The sequence below is a fragment of the Rhagoletis zephyria genome, unplaced genomic scaffold, assembly GCF_001687245.7.
Source record: "Rhagoletis zephyria isolate East Lansing unplaced genomic scaffold, Rhagoletis_zephyria_1.1 Rzeph_scaffold_00408, whole genome shotgun sequence".
NCBI lineage: Eukaryota > Metazoa > Arthropoda > Insecta > Diptera > Tephritidae > Rhagoletis > Rhagoletis zephyria.
The window spans coordinates 107663-130956 of NW_016157492.1; the positions used below are offsets into that span (position 1 = coordinate 107663).

Consider the following 23294-nt stretch of genomic DNA (forward strand, 5'->3'; position numbering starts at 1 on the left):
CAAACAGTCAGCACATTCACGCCTTGGCACCCACGTCACTGTTGACAGTTACAATTTCGAGAAAGTAGAGAATTCCGTTTTTTGGGAACCAGCATCAACACCGATAATAATGTCAGCATGGAAATCCAACGCAGAATCACTCTTGCCAACAAGTGCTACCTTGGCCTGTCTTGGCTGCTGTCTTTGGACCGCTGGCTTGGTCATGTCGTTCGAATGGACATCGACGCTCCAGCTCTGAAAGTCTTCAACTCGGAACCCGCTGGTGGTAGCAGAGGAAGAGGGAGGCCCCAACTGCGATGGAAAGATCAGGTGGAGAAGGACTTGGCTTCACTTGGCGTTTCCAATTGGCGTCAGTTGGCACAGAGGAGAAACGACTGGCGTGCTTTGCTGAACTCGGCCAAAATCGCTTAGGCGGTTACAGCGCCAAAAAAGAAGAAGAAGATATTTTACCAAGCATTTGCCTGCGGCTGGAAAGTGTAGGAAGATTAATAAGTTTTAATCGGCTCGTATAAGGTGGAAGGTTATATTGAGAATCTCAACGAAAATTTCTTAAAGCAAAAAGTAGCAATTGTTTTTGAACGGATTCTATCTTGTCTGAGTAAATTTGATACCTTGATTTCCAAACCGCCGAACCGTATTCCAGTATTGGCCTAACAAATGTTTTAAATAGGGTTTTAGTGATATAAGGTTCACACAATTCTTTTGACCATCGTTTCACAAATGCTTTGTTGACTGTCACATTAATATGAAGAGTAAAATTAAGCTTAGGATCAATTGTGATACCAAGGTCCACAAAATTGTATACCTGTTCCAGGTTATGGTTACCTATTGTATAAGAAGCGGGATGAACAGCTCTTCGCGAGAAGCACATTACTTTACATTTCTTAAGATTTAGAGGCATAAGATTTACTTGACACCAGTAAGCCATGCTGTTTAAGTCCGATAGGAGCAAAGACCTTTCTTTAATTGAAACGTATGATTTATAAAGCTTTACATCATCTGCATACATTAAAATTTTGGAAAATTTTATATATGTAGAAATATCGTTTATAAAAAGCAAGAACAGAACCGGGCCTAGGTGGCTACCTTGAGGTATTCCTGAAGTAACATCAATGACGTCAGAGATAGTATCCATTTTAGACAGTTCTTCGTTAAGCTTTTTAAAGTTGGCTTTCGAAAAATCAAAGCGAATATTTGGTTCTATGCTTGGGTGCTGAAACTTTGACCATCAATTATAACCTCGTAAGATACCTCTGTAGCAGGGTGGTAGACATCTTCGGGCAAAACTAGTGGATCACGCTTATTTACAACGGACTTAGATGCATCATCAACAAAAACAAGATCTAATACTTTACCAAACTTATTGTGAAATACATTAACCTGAGTTAGGCAGAGTTCAGCCATCTCCTCTAAAAATACGTTGTTACACGCACTAGACGCTAAAGGTACGATATCATTGTCAATGATGTTCCATGATATGATTGGTAAATTAAAATCACCCAGCCAAATCATTGAATCACAGGGTTAAGTCAGTAAATTAACTGATTTCAGTAAAGAGATGAGTCGTGAATACACCAATGTGTCAGATCGGGGAGGGATATAGCATAGAGCTAAGTAAATAGACCCTTTTCCAGCCTGTACACGAATGCATTTGAATTCTACTGAATCAATGTGTGGAAGACTAACTTCTTCAGATGATATTGAAGAGTCTACAGCGAAGAGTACGCCACTGCCGATTCTGTCCTCCCTATCTTGTCTATATATACGATAATGATTTGGAAGAATCTCTGAATTGAAAATATGAGGTTTCATCCAAGTTTCAGTAAAAGAAAGAATATTATAATTAGATTTAAGGCCTTTAAGGTATAAGTTCGTTAATTTAGTATTTNACCTGTTCCAGGTTATGGTTACCTATTGTATAAGAAGTGGGATGAACAGCTCTTCGCGAGAAGCACATTACTTTACATTTCTTAAGATTTAGAGGCATAAGATTTACTTGACACCAGTAAGCCATGCTGTTTAAGTCCGATAGGAGCAAAGACCTTTCTTTAATTGAAACGTATGATTTATAAAGCTTTACATCATCTGCATACATTAAAATTTTGGAAAATTTTATATATGTAGAAATATCGTTTATAAAAAGCAAGAACAGAACCGGGCCTAGGTGGCTACCTTGAGGTATTCCTGAAGTAACATCAATGACGTCAGAGATAGTATCCATTTTAGACNTTTAATTGAAACGTACGATTTATAAAGCTTTACATCATCTGCATACATTAAAATTTTGGAAAATTGTATATCTGTAGAAATATCGTTTATAAAAAGCAAGAACAGAACCGGGCCTAGGTGGCTACCTTGAGGTATTCCTGAAGTAACATCAATGACGTCAGAGATAGTATCCATTTTAGACAGTTCTTCGTTAAGCTTTTTAAAGTTGGCTTTCGAAAAATCAAAGCGAATATTTGGTTCTATGCTTGGGTGCTGAAACTTTGACCATCAATTATAACCTCGTAAGATACCTCTGTAGCAGGGTGGTAGACATCTTCGGGCAAAACTAGTGGATCACGCTTATTTACAACGGACTTAGATGCATCATCAACAAAAACAAGATCTAATACTTTACCAAACTTATTGTGAAATACATTAACCTGAGTTAGGCAGAGTTCAGCCATCTCCTCTAAAAATACGTTGTTACACGCACTAGACGCTAAAGGTACGATATCATTGTCAATGATGTTCCATGATATGATTGGTAAATTAAAATCACCCAGCCAAATCATTGAATCACAGGGTTAAGTCAGTAAATTAACTGATTTCAGTAAAGAGATGAGTCGTGAATACACCAATGTGTCAGATCGGGGAGGGATATAGCATAGAGCTAAGTAAATAGACCCTTTTCCAGCCTGTACACGAATGCATTTGAATTCTACTGAATCAATGTGTGGAAGACTAACTTCTTCAGATGATATTGAAGAGTCTACAGCGAAGAGTACGCCACTGCCGATTCTGTCCTCCCTATCTTGTCTATATATACGATAATGATTTGGAAGAATCTCTGAATTGAAAATATGAGGTTTCATCCAAGTTTCAGTAAAAGAAAGAATATTATAATTAGATTTAAGGCCTTTAAGGTATAAGTTCGTTAATTTAGTATTTAAGCCTCTTACATTTTGGTAATAAATACTTAAAGCAGATTTAATAATTAGTTTTTTGATTCAGCGTTATGACGGGGAATATTAGCTAAGTTGTTTCCTTTTTTGGACCTATATTCGAATTCACGAACGAAAGCTCCGGGGGGCCAGAAAGATCTACTAAGCAGCGCATTAAAATTCTCTAAATTTACGTCAATTTTAAATGAAGCAATATTTCTTTCGTATTTTAAATTCAATTTTCTGATGCTTAGGTCGACAGTTGTACTTTTTGATGAGATATAAAGCTTTATATCGTCTTCGGTAGTGTCTCTCGAAAATCGGAAGTCGGAAGATTATTCTGACGTGCAACGGCAATAATTTCCTTAGATGGACTATGAAGACGCTTACGTTTAGACACACGGTTATCCTTAACAGATTGCAAGGCATCTAAGCATATAAATGATTTAAACACATTTTCATATGCTTAAATTTTTAGGTCAGCACCGACAATTCTCTTCCTATTTTCTGTAAAACCATTTCTGGTTTGCCTAAATAGCTTGAAAAGATCAACTTCGGTTGACCTGCACTTTACGCAAGACCAGCGAAGTCTCTTGCCATCATTAATAGTGTCCAGAATTCTTCCCGTCAAACCAGCACATTTCAGATGGTAAATACCATCACACAGCCAGCACGATAAGTAGCGTTCAGAATCGCTTTTAATTTGGCAAGTATCAAGATTGCACTTCATATTGAAAGATGTAAGTAATAACACTCGTTAATAAACAGACAAACAAATAAATTATAACAGTTAAGGAGCTGATGTAAATAGCTTTAAATAAATGTAGTGAACAGTTTGAGTATCACTGTAATTATGACACTTAATAAACGCAACGCAAACAGCTGTGACAAGAATTACTAGAAGAAGTAAACAGAAAGAGTAGAACAAATGTGCAAAAACAAAATGAATTCAGTTAACTACAAAGGATACAACAACAATGATAGCAACAAATGACTCGGCAAGATTAGAATGTATGCTAGTGAAATTAAATTAAATTTAGTTTAATATAAAACACAATAACTTTCACTTAGCTTCAATTATTTCACACTAAGATGCTCATAAGCACTTTTTATCACTACTTCAACTCGGAATTTGCACAATAAGCTTAACAAATAGAAAGCCAAAATCAGAGCACAATAAAGTACAACCTCACAGCTTGACGTTTGCAGATTGAGGACGAAAGAGTTGACCAAAGAAAATTTTACGCTTCAATGTCAAAAATACGCAAAAAACGTCGCAAGGAAAAAGTCATCGTGTAAATGCACGAGGATTTTCGAAGACTTTTTTAAAAGGGAACGTGCCAAAAACGCAGGGTGAAAAGTCGTCGTGTAAATTGGCTCTTAGTTACTCGACGCTTAGCGACTATGTTTCTCTTAACTATCCGCACTCTCAGTGAGAGGAATAGAAGTAAGCGTATTCGCTAGAAAACTTCACTGTGAAGCGAAATGCAGATGCAGACCTCTAATAACTATCGCCAATTTACCTGCTACTTGTGCCGCCTGAGCCATTGCCATTTGGTAAGAGTAAAGAAGTGGTGTAAATTGTATCATGTGCTGTGGATTAGCAGCTAATCCTTGACCTAAAGCTGCAAATTCGAAAGAAAAAATATTGTGGAATTTAACATCTGTAATAGAGCTAGCGAGTACCTCTACATACCTCGAAGAAGCTGCTGCTGAAAAGCTTGAAAAGCGGCGGCTTGAGCTGCTGAATTAGCGTTTCCAAGTCCACTAGCGGAAGGATTAGTAGTCCCAGCTGTTGATATATTCGCTAATCCTGCTAAAGCTGAGAAATTGCCAAGATTTCCCAAGCCGGTTATACTAGCAATGTTGTTTAAACTAGGCAAGCTGCCAAGCGCACTAAGTTGAGCAGCAGCAGCGGCCAGCGCTGCAGTAGTGTATTTGTCGTATTGTTGCTGCTGCTGTTGCACCTGTTCGCGGTCACGATGTTGTAATTGGCTTGTTGGATTTGTTGTGGGTTGTGAAGCTGGCTGTTGATTACGTGAAGAACGCGGTGTGGTAGATGGCGGAGGCGTGGGAGTTTGTTGGATACAGGGAGGCGGTGTAGGACGAGATGCTACACTGGGTGTAGGCGTATGACATTTTGTAGGAATAACAGTTACTGAAGGTGGCAAATTAGCAAGAGCACTCGGGGTATGCTGTTGCTGCTGGTGTAAATGCTGTAATGGTTGCTGTTGAAGCGAGGGTTGTGTTGACGGTGCCGAAGAACTCGAAGAACTGCGAACATCTACATGCGATGGAGTGCCTTGATTGGTTAGCCGCTGCTCAATTTCTTGTTCCTAAATAAATAAATAAAAATTATATTATTATCAGTCACCGACCAGTTCTCTTGCTGAGCGGACGTGTTATTTCTGCTCAGTGGCGGATACAGGGGAGGGGCGATAGGGGCGATCGCCCTTCCCCCCCCCCCCCCCCCCCCCCAAAGCTGGAAAAAATGTCGGTTNCCCCCCCCCCCCCCCCCCGAAGCTGGAAAAAATGTCGGTTAAAAAATATTACCTCAAACGAGAATTGAAAAAAAAATTTAAAAACTTGTTTGTTTTAATCTTCAATATCATAATCCTTGATTTAGGCTTGCATAAGATTATTTATAGAATAAGAAAGCATGTAAATCTCTTAAATTAAAAATTACAACAATGGGTATGCAAATACTATGAATTTATAGACCTTGTCACAACTTTACGGCATTTACATTTCGACAAGACTTGACCATTTGTCTTAATATATTTTCATTTCATTGTTTGTTTATAAAAATATAGTATAATCTTTAACAAAAACCATATTAATCCAAGCTTAAATCTCTGTGCAACGCTTTAGAAAATCACAAACTTACTAAAAGCTGTTTTTTAGCCCATTCAATTTTACCTCAAGTTAAAAGTAACTGATTTTTGGCATTTTTTTGTTGACCATGTTAGCTATTTTATTCCATGCAAAACATTTTCGACGATTTTTTTGTTATATGTGGAAAATGTACAACACCTTCGACGAAAAAAATTCCCAGAAATCAATGGTACTTGAAATTGGGCTACAAAACTGCATACTCAAAATGTTTCTAAAAAATCTTTAAAATAGCTAGAAATTTTTACAAAGATTGAAACTTGGATTTGTATGGTTTCTGTTAAAAATATGCTATTGCTTTAAAACACAATAATTAAAATTAATAATAATATTGAAATAAATGATGAAATCTTGCCAATATGTGAGTCTTTTAAAGTTATGATAAGAACTATATGTATGCATGTCGAATCAAACTTTTTGATACTACTTTTTGTCTATTCCCGCGGTGAATGTAGAAAATTTCACATTCAACTGTGTAACCAGAAATTCGTAGGGGGATAACAGCAAAATGCGTAGAAAAAGCGATTGCCGCGTTAGTTACCGATATCGCTAAGAAATTATACTATTTGGACATTGTCCTTCCTCGGAGAGCAGATAGATGAAATTTGGCAAATTATCGTGCGTCTAGCGCCGATGATTATTATCAAAATGTAATATTTATACCGCTGTTGCATAATATTTAGCTCGATCTCCGAGAAAGATTGCCCAAAAATATACATTACATAAACATTTTTGAGTTGAACTATTACTTCCATACATATAAAATTGGGGAATATAACAAGATACAAAAAGGCGCTATCAGTTTGGAAGGAGAGTATAAAGTGTGGTCAGAACGATGAACAAATGAGGTAAGCGAAAAGCCATACCTAACATCAGCAGCAGAAGTTCTTGCTAAATGGGACGGCGAATATGCTTTTCCGTTGATTAACAAACTTCTCCGCATTCTGACTACACTTCTAGCTAATAACGCTACTTCAGATAGAAGTTACCCTTCGCCTGTTAAAAACATGGTTCCATAGTACTATGAATGAAAAAATACTGATAGGTCTAAGACTTTTACACGTACACTTAGGGCCAATTTTTCAGTGCACGGTCGTGGTTTAAATTTAGTTTAAACGCCCAAGCTGGCTGCTTTAAACTAAAATTAGCAAATCAAATGTCAGTCAGCTGTTCATTTTAAATTAACTGCCACTGAAACTGGTCCTTAGATATTGAAATTGGAACTAAACGGATAATACAAAGATTCCCAAAAGGAAAGCGCAAAATTGAGTTTGCAATTTAAATTATTATAATCAAAATTCCGAATAAGTTGTTAAGTTACTTAATTACATCCCTCATTTGACAAACATTATAAGCAAAAAATAAGTATTTATGTAATACTAGCCGGCCGCGGATGCGCGAGGCTTCGCCACGCCCTTAATGTATGCATATGAATGTACATTTACGTATTTGGAGAAAGAAATCATATTTCAACATGTACTTCGTTTATTATATACATAAAAATCTTGTCTAAATCCGTTCAGTAGCGTGGTTAAAATATCTCGCCTTTCCTTTATACTATGTATAGAAGATAGCAATTTTAAATAGATACATGCGACGGCCATGCACTTTCATTTGGTATCTCATTTTTTATCCAACGAACGGAGAAGATCTTATAGTTTTTAAACAGGTGTCAACCCTACTCAGAAAAATAATTCATTATTACACATCCAGGGGCTAAGAATTTTCATTTGACAGTGACGGTGCAGAACTGACGCTTATTATAATTGAATATAGTAATTTTCTCAACATGTAGCAACCCTATTAAAATTCTAAGTTAAAAAGGTCACTCTCCTATCGATAGAGAATATATTAGATAAAATCTCGTCGAAATGCGTTCAGCAGTTTTCGAGATTCCCGCGTATAAAAAATCTCGACTTTCCTTTATACTATGTATAGATGCACAAATATATACTGATTTAATAAACCCATAGCATAACTTTCATAAAAATTACTAGAACCTCTTTTTGCGTAAATATTAAATGAGGGTTCAACGAGAGTGGATGCTTGTAGGTGATATAGCTTCGATTGGTCACTCCGCTGTGAATCAAGTTAGATGGCTGTACTTTAACATTATTCGACAAGTCGATCCCAATCGCCCCTCCCCAAATAAAATCCTGTATCCGCCACTGGCTCTGCTAGCCTCTGATTCCCCGCCTAAAAGAAAATAGTTAAAAAGAATTTCGAACCCTTCCCAAATCTTCCTAAAATCGAAACAGCAATCCTAAATACGTAGCAATCTCTGCGGTAGATGAAAACAAACCTTTAAACAAGTTAAATAAAAGCTTATAAAAATTACGGCTGTTTTGCCATCCATGCCTCTTTAAAATTAATAAGCAAGTAAATCGTCAAAATTACTAAATTCCGAGATGGCAGTCTTTGCCTATTATTGAAGGACAAACCAACAGCTGAAACCTTTATACATACGTACGATATTTTTACATGGTGTTTGTGAAGTGAAAGCTACATATCACGATACGCTCAACCATACGAAAGGTACTATATAAGCTCCATGTTTAAATGATCATAATGAAGAAGAGATTGTGAAAACCTTGTCTGATCAAGGTGTCGTTGAAGTATACAAGTTTTCTAAAGTTGTGAATAGGAAACCAAAGCATCCTGGAGTATGTCTTCTGCAACCTCCCCCACATTCACCCGACACATGCTCCCGAACGATGTCCACAAAATGCGCGGGAGATCACCCGGCTTTTGACAAGTTTTGTCCAAAGTATCAGTAATCAAAAGAGATCTTAAAAATACAAGTGGAAAACAAATGTACAATGAAACAAGTAAGAAAGTATAAGTTCGGGCGGAGCCGAACATTAAATACCCGGCGCAAGTATTATATATATGTTTTTCACATTTCCGGCTAACTGTGCCAAGCTTTGAAAGAATTGGTGGAGCGGTTACCAAGATATACACATGTAACCATAAGTGGGAGCGGCTACGCCCATTTTCCAAAAAATTATAATATTCTTATTTTCGTCTAAAAACTATTGTAAATATCAATTTTGAGTGAATAATCTTCAGTTGTTACTAAAATATCGCATTTTCGTATTCCAGAAAATTACCGTTATATGGGAGGCAGGCGTGGTTATTGTCCGATTTTGCCCCTTTTCAATACCATCCGTCCTACGCCGAAAGAAGTGCACGTACAAAGTTTCGTTAAGATATCTAAAGTTTTACTCGAGTTATCGTGTGCAGAGACGGATGGACGGACGGACAGACAGTCACCGCTTAACCGATTTCACTTTTCATTCTGATCATTTATGTATACATTTGTCTAAATATATCTCGATTCGTTTTGCCTGTTACAAACAACCGTTATGTGAACAAAGTTATAATACCCTTGTGCACAAGTGCGCTCGGGTATAAAAAGCAATCACACTTTACAGAAACCCAATTCCCTCAATAATAGGTGGCTCTTTTTTTGCAATCGTCAAATCAATCAATAACCAACAACAAAGTTTACTCTAGTATCCCATGACTATTCCAAAACAAATAACTTCACTCCAGTCGTAACGCTACAACTAAACTCAAACTTAGCAAACAATTCTCATCAACAAAACACAGCACAAAACATAAACGACGATAATTCGCTCAGTAACATTCTCACTCAAATAATTACTAATCAACAACATACAGTTAATACAGCTTCCTTCTTCACCAACGAAAATAATTTTCAACAATCAAATACATACTTCCAAAACAAATAACAACGATAACGAATTCTCTATTTACTCTACAATTTATAACATGCCATCTCTCCCAGTTGAGCAAGAAAATTACATTAACATGGAACATATAACCAAACAAACTTACTTTTACTTCATTATCAGCCACTTATTACTCATTTCTATTGCACATAAAAATACTACCTTCACAATGATCTCTGTACTGCAATTGAACATAAACGGGTACTTTAATAATTATAATGAATTACAGTTGCTAATAAAAGAACTAAATCCTTCCCTCTTGTACTTACAAGAAACTCATATCCGTCATAATATGAAACCGTATCCTCCGAGACGATACTTTTTCAATTCCCCCGAAAACCAATATGGTTAGCAAGGTGTTGCCATTGCCATACTAATTAAAAGAGGAATTCCTCACAAAATTCTCTTAAATGACGATGATCTTCTCAGTATTGCTATAGAGATCTTACGCAACCCAAAACTAATAATACATACATACCACATATACAAATAAACAGTTTTCGTGCACACACATCTTTGTAATCTTAAATAAGGCAATAGGGTCGATGCTTTGATTGGAGCCCTGTTTGAGGTTCTCCATTTGTTAACGATAGAGGAGCTAAAGTTGAAAATGCCTTGTTATCTACTGATCTGGTTACACTAAACGATGGTAGCCCCACTCTCTCTTCTCAACACACCAATCTTTCACGCACGTTGGCTAACCTGTTCCCCCTTTGTACATGACGACGATAAATGATCTATAGGAGCGACCATTTCCCTATATTAACAGAAAAATGTTTAACCTATGTTCCTAACAGATAAGGCAGATTGGGCCCAATATCAAGAGTTTTGCACTAATATATACACAAATTATCCAGCTTCAAACAGCATTAATAAAGAAGCGGCGTCAATATTTGCAGTGCAGCACATTCTCTCTCTATACTACAGACAAAAACTCAAACCAAGTACAATATACTCAATGGTGGAATAGTGATTTACAGAAATTACACTGTGAAAAAGGATTAGTTTTGACAACTAAAGATATTTAGTTTCCGAATTTTGACAATATTTGGGAACTGTTACCAAGGATTCGGAACTATTACCATGGGTTGGTCATTATAACTAAATATACTAAAGCTTCTAATATTCGTCTAGTTTGTACCAAATCGTTAATTTAGTTGAAGGGTTTGGTAAATACTAATAAATATTTCTTTGAAGCATATTTCTACAAATTTCATTCAATTTAACGTATGGTTCATAAAAGGATGCAGATAAGCTTTCTATCAACACATGGTTTAGTCATATGTAGTTACCAAATCTTAGTTGAGGCAACCACGATTTGGTTTGAGAGCGAAACATATTCATGCTTGTGAGCCACCCCTAAAGAATGCTGAGCGCTCTCTGAGCACAAATGTGTTTCACATACGAAGAGCGCCTGCTGAGCAATGCACACAGTCCCACTTATTGAATCGTTTGAATGCGCTAGTATGCCGACCATTGCATAAAAACGATTCAATGAATGAGACATTGAATCATTGCTCTGCTACCGCTGTTCGTATATAGGTGAAACACGCATGCAGTGTTGCGGTGTTGGTTACTTTTAACCGTTAACTTTTAACAGTTTTGCTATCGCCGCGAGTTGTTTTGGTGTGCGCATAGTTATTTAAAAATATAAAGTTTGATGCCAACCGGGGTTTCTCAGTGGATATATAATTCATGTTAATTATAATTTGAAAGTTTCTATTTAGCCAACCTTAGTCATTTAAACCAGCACTTCCAGCAGCAGATATTGACCTGGGTATTCGCACGACTGTTCCTTTTTTATCGTTTATTTTTAGGAAATTCTTACCGCCATATTCATATGTATTATATGTATACACTAGTAACTATTTATGTAAATATGTATGTATTTTTTATGCTTAATATATGCAAATAGAAGAAAGTAAACACAACAACCATGAAATGAGATTTGAATAATACGAGAGTCATTAAGAAGCCGCGAAAAATTATTAGAATTCCGCGCAAAATTGGGGTTTCAAGTTAATTTATACGGGCTCAATTCTATGGATAAGTGAGAAAAAATACACAATTTTGGTTTTATTTTGAATAATATGTATTTCCAAAAAACTTTTCAATTAGGTTCGTTATAAGACATAGCCCAGCAACACGAGGTTGAGGAGAGTAGCAGCAGCAGTGGCAGCCCCAGCAGTGAAACCAAGTGAGAACATTTGAAATCATTGTATTAATATTACTTACATATGTATGTATTTGTTTTATAATATACAGAATATACATGGTCGGCTAAAGACTACTTCTAATGAATACATACTCAGATAGTACATATATAAATACCTCGTATATGCGGAATCCTATACCACGTCATGTATGTACAATAAAAAAGGGATTTGGTAATTATTTTTCCATTACTGCTTACTTTATTAATTTAAGTTAAGATTAATAATAATAATCTTACAGCAAGTAGGTTCAAGGGAAATACCATTCCACAGTTTTGAAAAAATCGGGTTTTCGCGCTTTTGTAAAATTTAGTTACCATCGTATACGCGGTACTGCGTTTGGCGTATACGAAGTACTTCGCGCTGAGCGACGATATAGTCCAATGCAGTCCAATTTTTAATTGTTTAATCGTAATTAAAAAATATTTACAATGTGGTTGTTCACACTGATTAGGTATTTCATTGATTCTTACAAATAAGTTGGAAACTGTGTACCTGTGTACTTATTTAAAAACATCATTTAGCGTCTGGTAATGTTTACGAAGATATTAACATATATATGTACCTAATGCGGGAAGCCTGATTTTCTAAAATATGTATTTATATATATATACTTATATATGAATGTATTTCATTTATTTTCAGCCTTAAAAGGATTTAATTTTCAAAAATGCAAATAAAAATTGATTTTCTTTGGTTTGTAAAATTTGTCTATACGTACTATATAAAAAATTTGTGATGACCTGAGTTGTTAATCTTATAAAAAAAATGGTTATTTTTCCTTATATTTGGTAACTTTTTCGTCAAATCTTGGTTAGAAAGTTCTTTGAGCGGCGGCAACACTGCACGCATGTAGTCACAGAGCGCTCAGTAAGCTATGTCGTGTTGATCACTGCGTTAGATAGAAAAAGGAAAGTGTGTGCTATGACATGCCTAGACTTGTTTGTCTCAGTTTCAGTTTTGCTATCGCCGCGAGTTGTTTTGGTGTGCGCATAGTTATTTAAAAATATAAAGTTTGATGCCAACCGGGGTTTCTCAGTGGATATATAATTCATGTTAATTATAATTTGAAAGTTTCTATTTAGCCAACCTTAGTCATTTAAACCAGCACTTCCAGCAGCAGATATTGACCTGGGTATTCGCACGACTGTTCCTTTTTTATCGTTTATTTTTAGGAAATTCTTACCGCCATATTCATATGTATTATATGTATACACTAGTAACTATTTATGTAAATATGTATGTATTTTTTATGCTTAATATATGCAAATAGAAGAAAGTAAACACAACAACCATCGAGTAAATTTTTATTTGTGTCAAATTGACGATTACAGATTCAAGTCTACAGAAAGTTCACAAAATTAATTGGAAACTGGTATCAACCAAAGCATGGTTTATATTTGCTCAGCAATGATTTTATTCAACTAACAATATTGTCCAATCAAGGTAGTCGTTTTGTAATTATTAACAAATATACATTTGTCCCAACTAGAAGTCTCAAGTAAATTGCAGACTTTTGTGAACTAGATATTTATTTCGTCATATCCAACTATGCCACTTGGTCACTATAACCAAATCTTATAGCTTAACCTTTTTCTAGGTGTACGAACACTAAAGAAAGAAAGTTAGCAGAAATATACAAGGACAAGGTACAAGGAACTTTATCGATATTTTACACTACAAGCATAACAATGCCATTTTCAAACACGAAGTCAAAAAAACGAACGTGTTTCCCTCGAAGAGTTCACTTCTAACATCAATCGTACAAGTAGCAATGCAAAGATTTGGGAAGATATTACACGCCTTCGGAGACGAAACATTATTAACTGTCTTAATACGCCAAATGGCACAGTTACCGACCCGAGTAGTATAGCAAATCAGTTCGCAAAATACTCCAGTTCATACCCAAAAAACTCAACTTTCTCGTGCGAGTTCATAGCAAAAAAAAACCTTGTGATTAACCGCCACTCTCAGCCATTTGGGGAACTAAGCATTTGGGCTAAATATTTAGATTCGAATGTTACTACTGCGGAGTCTGAGGACGCAGTCGCCAACTCTAAGAGGAAAACACCAGGTCTTGATAGAGTTTCATATCCCATGTTGAAAATCAGTCCTTTTATTCTTAAAAACGAATAGTTGACCTTTACAACGAAATTCTCTCCAAAAGTATTTATCCACAAAGCTAGAAGATAGCAGACGCCATACTAAGCTCGGAGCTTACCAGCTACTGCCCTATCTCCTTACCTTGTTTAGGAAGGATATTAGAAAAAATAATAGCGAAACGAATTATGTGGTTTGCAGACAAAAGGAAGTTGATTAACACTAACCAAGTTACATTAAAAAACGGACATGGCACGTTAGATGCCCGTTTATATTTCGAGCCCTCTGCGTACGGCTGCCAGACGTACTGATTTTATCAGTACAGTACTGATTTTTCTACTCTTGTACTGATTTATACTGAATTTTCAATTCAAACAAAATACTTCAGCATTTTCTTAACGTTTTTACATAACGTTGGAACTCCATTAAACTGTACTGTAAAAAATAAGAAGAAAATAATTTAATTATAGTTGACATTTTATAGATAATGCTTAATATGCCCAAGAAATTAATACAATAAAAAGATCGGGTCGGTACATACCAGTTGCGATAATATGATGGAGCTCAAATTATTTAAAAAGAAGACTGAAATTTTTGACGAGTGTTGTTAGTTATGTAGTTCGAAAATAACTTTCAGTTTAAGAATAATAAATTTGAGTATTCACATGGCTTTTGCCTATAACTTAAAACTCCTTTTACTCTCTTCTTAGCGAATTCTTAGGCTTTCACAATTTTTGCTTAGTTGAATAGTTATATAAGCCATGAGGAAATATAGATGAAGTCCTTAAAAAGTGTCACTTTTTCACAGTATGGAAAAATATTTAATTTAATTTTTTTTTTTAATACCAGACTCAAACGAAGCAACTGAGAGGATCTTAAGAATAAAGTTTGGTTCTTGACGCAAAGAGAGAAACCGGCTTCTAATTCAAATTTTGGAAAGTGAATTTCAAATTAAAGTAATTTTAAAATGAAGTGTATAGAATTCTTTGTACATTTAAGCACTGAAAATGTGAATGATCTCATTATTGCTATTCAAAAATGTCACAAATATAAAATAATTTATTCGCTCCTGTGCATAATGATGTGAATACTCATGTTAAAATGAATAACGGTTTTATTTTTTATGAACTATATTTATTTATATACCAAAATATTGTTACAAACAAGAACTCTGGCGTTTTAGAGTATTTTCTGTTACTTACATTCATAATTTTGCTTTGATTAAAATTGAATTGAAAAGTACTGTTTTTTTTAGCATGAAAAAGTCTAACGTACTGATTTCGCACACAAAAAATCTGGCAACCCTACCTCTGCGTCAAACCGTCATCTCCAATAAGCGACACCTAACTACTTTAAGTTAAGATTTTGTCCTCCAAGAAGTAGCAAATTGGAAAGTTGGCCCCAAGATATACAATTTCATTAAAACTTTTTTAAGCAACAGAAAATTCCGAGTTAAGCTTAACAACAGCTACTCAGAGTGCCTTCATTTGAAGGATGGTATCCCTAAGGTTCCCCAATATCAGGTGCTATATTCATGATCGCTTTCAATGAAATAAGCCAAATCATATCTCAATTTCCAGTCGAACACTGCATTTGTGCAGACGATGTTTTGATATTTTCTAAAAGACTCGATTTATCGCATGTTAAACAAATATTTGTTGAGATCCTAAACAAAATTTTTGAATGGTCTCTCATATCGGTAGCCAACTTATCATTTAAAAACTGTACATATTTGCCGTAAAAAACTTGTAATGGCATTAACTTAAGATGCAATGTTAATATGCCAAATGTTAATAACCTTAAGATTTTAGGTCTTATTTTTTACTGTAAGCTAACTTTAAGGATCAGTGCATATACATATTTAAGAAAAAAGTTATTTGCGAAATTAAATATCATTAAGTTCCTTTCTTCGCAACGTTCACAAATTCATCCGAATATCTTCATCAACACAACGAAAGCTCTACTAAAGGGTGAACACACCAAAACTGCGACACTTAGAGATTACTACCAGAAACAAACTAGAAGGCGTTGAAATTATTATTTTTTTTTCTATTATATAACTTGGAAGTTTATATGTTATTCAAATGTTAAGATATTAGTTATTATTTTCTCCATATGCAAGTAATCGATATTTTCACCGACTTTACGCGATGCGCACAACTACTTTGTTTTTCACACTTCAATATTTTTTATTGTTTCCCCTGTTTTCTTCAAGATTCCTTTGACAATTGACCAATATTCCCCAATAGGATGTAGCTCTGGGCTATTGATGTTATTTGCATTATACCACGGCAATGTGTCCTTGGCATAGTGGCAGCTTGCCATGTCCGCCTAGAACAGTGGCCTACTACCTTATATGTTGATAACTGACAGAAGATGCTTTTTGAGGCACTCATCCCGATAAACTTGATCATTCATTGTCCCGGATGGGAAGAAGGGCTGATCTTACGGCCACAGGAACAAATAGCTTGCCAAACGATGTTGTTTTTTGGAAATTTGGACTTCATTTTCAGCTTACAGCTTTCAGGGGCATCTTGACGACTTGCAGCATTATAAAAATCTTGACCTGCGATATATTTTGAATTTTTAAAGCACTTGGCTTCGTAGTCTATAACAATGCAGTTGTACTTTTTAATTTGGAATTCATACAACTTCCAACTGCGGGATTTCGTTGTAACATTCTACTTTGCGCCTCAGTCTGGCGCTGTTTGAGCCGTAGAACATCTTAATGAAGCTTTCCGCTTTACCTTTGGTACGAAACACTGCGATCTCCGTGCGGATTTTCCAACATAATGCGACAAAACCTTCGGATCTCGCGAAAACGCACTGAGGACCTTCCGAGCATTGTTTGTATCACTTTGACCATGCTAACCCCCGCTCACTTTTTTTCTCGTAACAGCCAGGCCTTATGTGTACCGATTAAAACCCTGGAAACTGTCGAATAGTGCAATCTTAAGTTTTTAGCAATTTTACGTGTACTTAAGGCCGGATCATTTATAAACTCGTGCAAAATGGTTTGTCTCGTTTCTAACTCGGTTGCCATTTTTAGCTCAATTAGGAATCAAATTCAAATGAAATTTCTTCTACGTCCAACTAAGGTCATGGTCAACTTATGGTATTCGAATTTCAAAATATTGAAATCCTTTTAGGTAAGTTATAAGCTTCCCAAAGTGTAGCAGTTTTACTCTCCATTACTGACTACGGCCTCCCAATTTACGGACAGCACGCGGGAAACTCACTTAAAAAACTGTACGCCCCATATCGCTCGGCTATCAGACGCAGCATACGAGCCTTCCCCACATCGAACGTACGGAACTAGGGATATTGCGAATGTGGAATTTGAGATATCTGCGGATGTGAATGGGGATGGCTAGTATTTTTAAGAAATAATTTAGGAGAGTAAATTAGGTTATTGAGGTAAATAAAAAATGGAAAGGTGAGTAATTTTTAATAATGTTCTTTTCGTCCTGAATTTAAAAACTGATATATTGTATATAATAAAAACTTCTTTAAGGGCCGTAAACCCGCGCATAATTACTCGCTCGAGGCTACAAACTTGAAAAACTTGCAACTTGAGAAAATTGAAAATTCTTTTCGATTGACGCTGCACCAGTTGAGAGGACTTTCAGTTATATAATTTTTTTTTATTGCGGTGCAATAATTCCTTTTTGAGAATTGCATCGAGGCTGCAAATGTCGGATGTAACCTCCTGACTTTCATCTTTACAATCTAGCATTATGGCAAGATCGTTGTTTAAACACCGTTGTTTTTCAGAAGATTTCTTGATTCTCATTCTTTTTTTACATCATTTACTTTCATTTTTAACCCTTTCTTCTTTGACTGGCCAGATATACGTTTTATCAGTGGACTTGCACAATATTCTAGGGACCGAAAATAACAGTTATTTTTTATACTAGTTAAACCTGGCCTAATATTTTTTTCCGAAATAAAAGTCCCTACCGGATAATGGACAAACCGCTTATCCTCATTAAACGAATTTGGTATTATATGAAAGAGGACTGCAATATCTTTGAAACAGAAATAACGAACGAAGGTTACCACCTCTATTTATATTTGCTTTTATAATTTAATACTAAAGAAATTCATATACCTGAGGTTTCGTTCTATGGTAATTAATTAACATTTTTATTGAAATATTTTTCAATACGTGGCTTTCCTCGTTTAGACATTTCAGTTTTAAAGCTATTTAAATCGATTTCATTTGATACTAAACTTGTTTAATTTGGATAAGCGGTTTGTTTATTATCCGGAAAAGACTTTTATTTCGGAATATGTATAAATATAACTGTTATTCCCTTCAATATTCGCATTCGCAAAAAATCCGCATTGATTTTTGCAAATGCGAATGTTAAAATTAATGCGGAAGCTCCGCGGTTGCGAATGCGAATATTCGCAACAACCCTGTACGGCACATACTTGTAGAGGCTGGAATGCCACATATTCAAGAAAGACTCGAATTGTGCACTCTACGGCTTATACCAAACTATTTTACACCCACAATCCGATGTTGCACAGTAAGGTATGAACAACAGGCACTTAAACGAAAGCAAACAAGTAATTTTTAGCAAAAAAAAACTGACTTCAACTCCCATATAAAAAACAAATATATATATATATCTCATGATCCACTGATCGGATCTCAACCATATTAGTCTGGGACCACCTCTGAGACACTACCTTTCCGATGCAAAAAGAATTATCGAAATCGGTTGACGTGGTCCAAAGTTATGCGGCAACATACAAAAAAAAAAAAACAAAAAAAATATTCCGACGAACTGATAACCTTCTCCTTTTTTGGAAGTCGGTTAGAAAGCAATCAATTATTCACAGAGCTCTTCAAAAGACTGCAAATTTTGACCTCCACTTAAAACCAAAGTTTTTTTAAAATAAGCAAGCACCCACCATGGGCTCTACACTCTTCTTTTTTGGAAGACAAATGAATGAGTTTTTCCAAGAAAACGACCACTGCTGATACTCGGAAGTGCCAACTTAACTCTAACGGTTGGACTGTCCTTTACACAGACGGGTCAAAAGATTGTAATAACACCTCGTACGCGGTCGTTTCTAATGATTCTAGTATCATCAGTAGGTAAAGGGCTATTGTCGCCTTACTGCTAAATTTCTTCAGCCGAAGCATATGGTGTAAAAGAAGCAACCCAATGGGCAGTCATATCGAAAGGCAAATATATCATATGCATCGTCTCTCAACCATAACAGCAATTCAGAACGTTCGTAGCCTAAGTCCATTAATAGTATAATTGCTTTCAAAAATAAAGTCAAATTAATGTGGGTTCCGGGACACTGTGGAATCCGAGGTAATGAAGAAGACTACGAGGAAGCTAAAAATGTACCGCATACGTCCTGTCACGACGTAGGGACGTTCGAGAAAAACGATATCTCGCCTCGCAGTATCGTCTTATAAATCCTGACGGGACTAAAACAATCTACCCTACAAACTGTAGTATTCCCGCACTTAAAAGTTTTTTCAAGGCTACGCATCGGACACTGTGCACTTTCGCATCAACACCTGCTTAAGAGAAACCACGCGCTGGGTGCCATTATTGCAACAGCCCATAAGCTTCGAGGCAACATATCTTGGATATATGCCTAGCTTTTAGCAAACCTAGAAGGGGAATCTTCTCGTTGAATACACCATCAGAGCTTCTGAAAGAACCTAGCATAAAGAACATATTAAGGGCCAATTTGACAATGCGTAGTTAACTCGGAATCGGGAGTTAACTACAGATTTTTGTACTGAAAATCTCTAGTTAACTGTCGATTCGGAGTTAACTACGCACTGTGAAATTGGCCCTAAGTATCTTTAAATATATCTCCATAGGCAAATTAACCAACAAAATTTAGTAAATCGTGTTTATATGCTTTATACCAGGGATGTTCCAGATAGAGATTTTGCCGAATAACCGGATTCCGGATATCATGTAAAAAATTTGAGCCGGATTCCGATATCCTATCGGAAAGATAAAAAAACAATAAACTCCTCTAAGCCATGATACAAATATTTAAAGGTTGTTTCATTTCTTCTTATTCGGCATTGCTCCCATTTGACGTAAACTGTGCTTTTGACATTTTCTTTTAAATTGAAGCTAGCTATTCTTTGAAGAAATTAAAAAAGTGTTTTTTTACTTACAAATTTTTTTTAAAAAATTATAAGAAAAGATATTTTGAGCATCATTTTACAGCGAGCTTTCAGTGATTTATTTCTAAAATTATATAAAACGGAATACAAGTAAAATACTTGTATTAAATTGTGTAATGCAAATAGAAAATCTGTTTTTTTATGCAATTATTTTCATCAATATTTAGTACGATTAGCTGCATATTTCGGGATCGCCACGTGCATGGTAACTTTACTTTGTTTGTTTGTTCCAACCACTTTTCAGCGGAAAATTTTCAGCCTCGGGGCGGATGTGCCCAATTGAAGCGACACGCAGCACCAGCAGCAGTAGAGCGAGAGGTTTATCTGTCTATAAATTATAACAGGGAGCTCTAAGAATTAGGACATTTTATTACCTCTCTCTTCATGACTACATCATGCATAATCACAAATAAGTTTATGCTTCTATTGTGCTTTCATTGATGGTGAGCTTTTTAATTTTTTATTGTTCATATTTCCACTAAGAAAGATCCAAATTAAAGCAACATCCTAATATCTAAATTTCTCAAAGATAATGCCAAATTTTTGCCGAAGATAATTTAAGATACACCTTATTAACAGCTCTGCTAATACGGTGAAAAAGTAAATTTACCTTGCCAGTTATTATTTTTTAATGCATACAAATTCCTTAAAAAATATTATAATTTCCAAAAACAATCATTTTTTGAGGAGGCAGTGCTACTTGAACAAGTATAAACGTCTAAGCACAGTTGATGTCAAAAAGTTCGAAGTGAAACTACCTTTTTTATCAGGTGCTAAGCAAAAACGCGTGGTTGAAGTATGTATTTCTATTAAAAAATGTGATTAAAATCTAATTATTATACACGCTTACGCACCGTACCGTAATGCTTCATTATTGCAATATTTTGTGACCCACGTTTTGAAACTTTTTTTTTATGACATCAGCAGGGCCGAAAAGTTTAAGCTTTTGCTTGGAATTGCTAATTTTGCTCAGTCAGGGTTTCCAAGCTTAATTTTAACGATCATGCTTATTTTGCTTATTTCAATGCATAAAGCTAAGTACGAACCTTTTAAGAAAACGGTCAAGAAATAAATTGCTATTATTTCGTGTGTGTGAATAGTAGTGTCCAAGGAGTTTTGACATCTGATATATAACAGCCTGCTGTCTAACTTTTTCCTCCCGAAATAATGGAAATTTCTGTTGAAACATGGTTGCTTTGTACTCTTCACAAACAGACTTTAGCAAACCATAGTAGAAAGCAGAGACCGTACCGGTTATGCATTTTATAATAAAAGTCTAAAAATTTAAGTTATTTTTTGACTTTTATTATTTTGAGCAAATAATAAAGGTTATTTCTGCTTTTCATTTTTTTTTTAAGGCAAAAATAAAAGTTAAAATTTGCCTTTTATTTTTTTGAGCAGAAAATAACCGGTAATTGTTGACTTTTATTTTTTCAGGCAAAAATAAAAGTCAAAGTTAAAAATCAAGTATTCCAGAGCTCCTATATAGATTTTAATAACCCCTATACCCAAGTACCAGGGTTAGTTCAAATCTATATACATATGTATACATACAATACATGAAGGGAGTTTTTGTTAACGGCATCAGATCTGCACCGATTATTCGATTTTCAAAACTGAGGTGCCAAATTAAAGGGCTTAGCCTCTAGATGTATGTACCACAAGGCATAGGGTTGCCACCTTTTTTAAAATTATAAAATCTGCACCGTTCGTTGTATTAAAACAGAAGAGGTTCCATATGAAAGGGCTAGGCCTGTAGATGTGCAAGAAGATATCAGTTTTTTGAATAGGGTTGCCACCTGCTTCTAAAATGGAAGACTTACACCGTTCGTTGTATTAAAACAGAAGAGGTGCCAAACGAAAGGGCTAGGCCTGTAGATGTTAAAGGTCTCAGTTTTTTGAATAGGGTTGCCACCCGCTTCTAAAATAGAAGACTTACACCGTTCGTTGTATTAAAACAGAAGAGGTGCCAAACGAAAGGGCTAGGCCTGTAGATGTTAAAGGTCTCAGTTTTTTGAATAGGGTTGCCACCCGCTTCTAAAATAGAAAACTTACACCGTTCGTTGTATTAAAATAGAAGAGGTGAGAAATAGAAGGGCTGGGCCTGTAGATGTGCAAGAAGGTCTCAGTTTTTTGAATAGGGTTACCACCTGCTTCTAAAATCATAAGACTTACACCGTTCGCGCAATTTAAAAAATAAGGTGCCGTGTAAACGGGCTTGGTCTAAAGATTTGCAAGAAAGAACGTGTTATTTTTTTGAAAAGTGTTGCCGCCTAATAAATTCTTATTTTTGGGAAGAGCATCAGTTTACACTGTTCTATCGCGTCTCCAAATGAGGCGTCACATGAAAAATATTGACCTACAGACCTGTTTTGGTTTTTAAAGGGTTGCCGTCTTTTTAAAAATGCATTGTTTAAATATTATAGTCAGTAAAATGTCACAATATGCGCATCAAGCGTAAGTAGTTTGAGACCAAATTAATATTTTGGTGTTTTTAATAGAGTTACCACTTATTACACGGCACCTTATTTTTTAAATTGCGCGAACGGTGTAAGTCTTATGATTTTAGAAGCAGGTGGTAACCCTATTCAAAAAACTGAGACCTTCTTGCACATCTACAGGCCCAACCCTTATATTTGTCACCTCTTCTATTTTACTACAACGAGCGGTGTAAGTCTTCTATTTTAGAAGCGGGTGGCAACCCTATTCAAAAAACTGAGACCTTCTTTAACATCTACAGGCCTAGCCCTTTCGTTTGGCACCTCTTCTGTTTTAATACAACGAACGGTGTAAGTCTTCTATTTTAGAAGCGGGTGGCAACCCTATTCAAAAAACTGAGACCTTCTTTAACATCTACAGGCCTAGCCCTTTCGTTTGGCACCTCTTCTGTTTTAATACAACGAACGGTGTAAGTCTTCTATTTTAGAAGCAGGTGGCAACCCTATGCAAAAAACTGAGACCTTCTCGCACATCTACAGATATAGCCCTTTCATATGGCACCTCTTCC

General features: G+C 35.7%; 1 protein-coding gene across 1 annotated transcript in view; it reads right to left on the bottom strand.

Moving 5' to 3' along the window:
- simj (transcriptional repressor p66-beta simjang) overlaps nucleotides 1-23294 on the bottom strand; it is a 258063-nt gene that overhangs the window by 104362 nt on the left and 130407 nt on the right. The window contains exons 8-9 of the mRNA XM_017611461.1: nucleotides 4846-5485; nucleotides 4673-4774 (exon numbers count right to left, since the gene is read on the bottom strand). Coding sequence (XP_017466950.1) covers nucleotides 4673-4774; nucleotides 4846-5485 — 742 coding nt within the window. The remainder of the gene's footprint in view (nucleotides 1-4672; nucleotides 4775-4845; nucleotides 5486-23294) is intronic.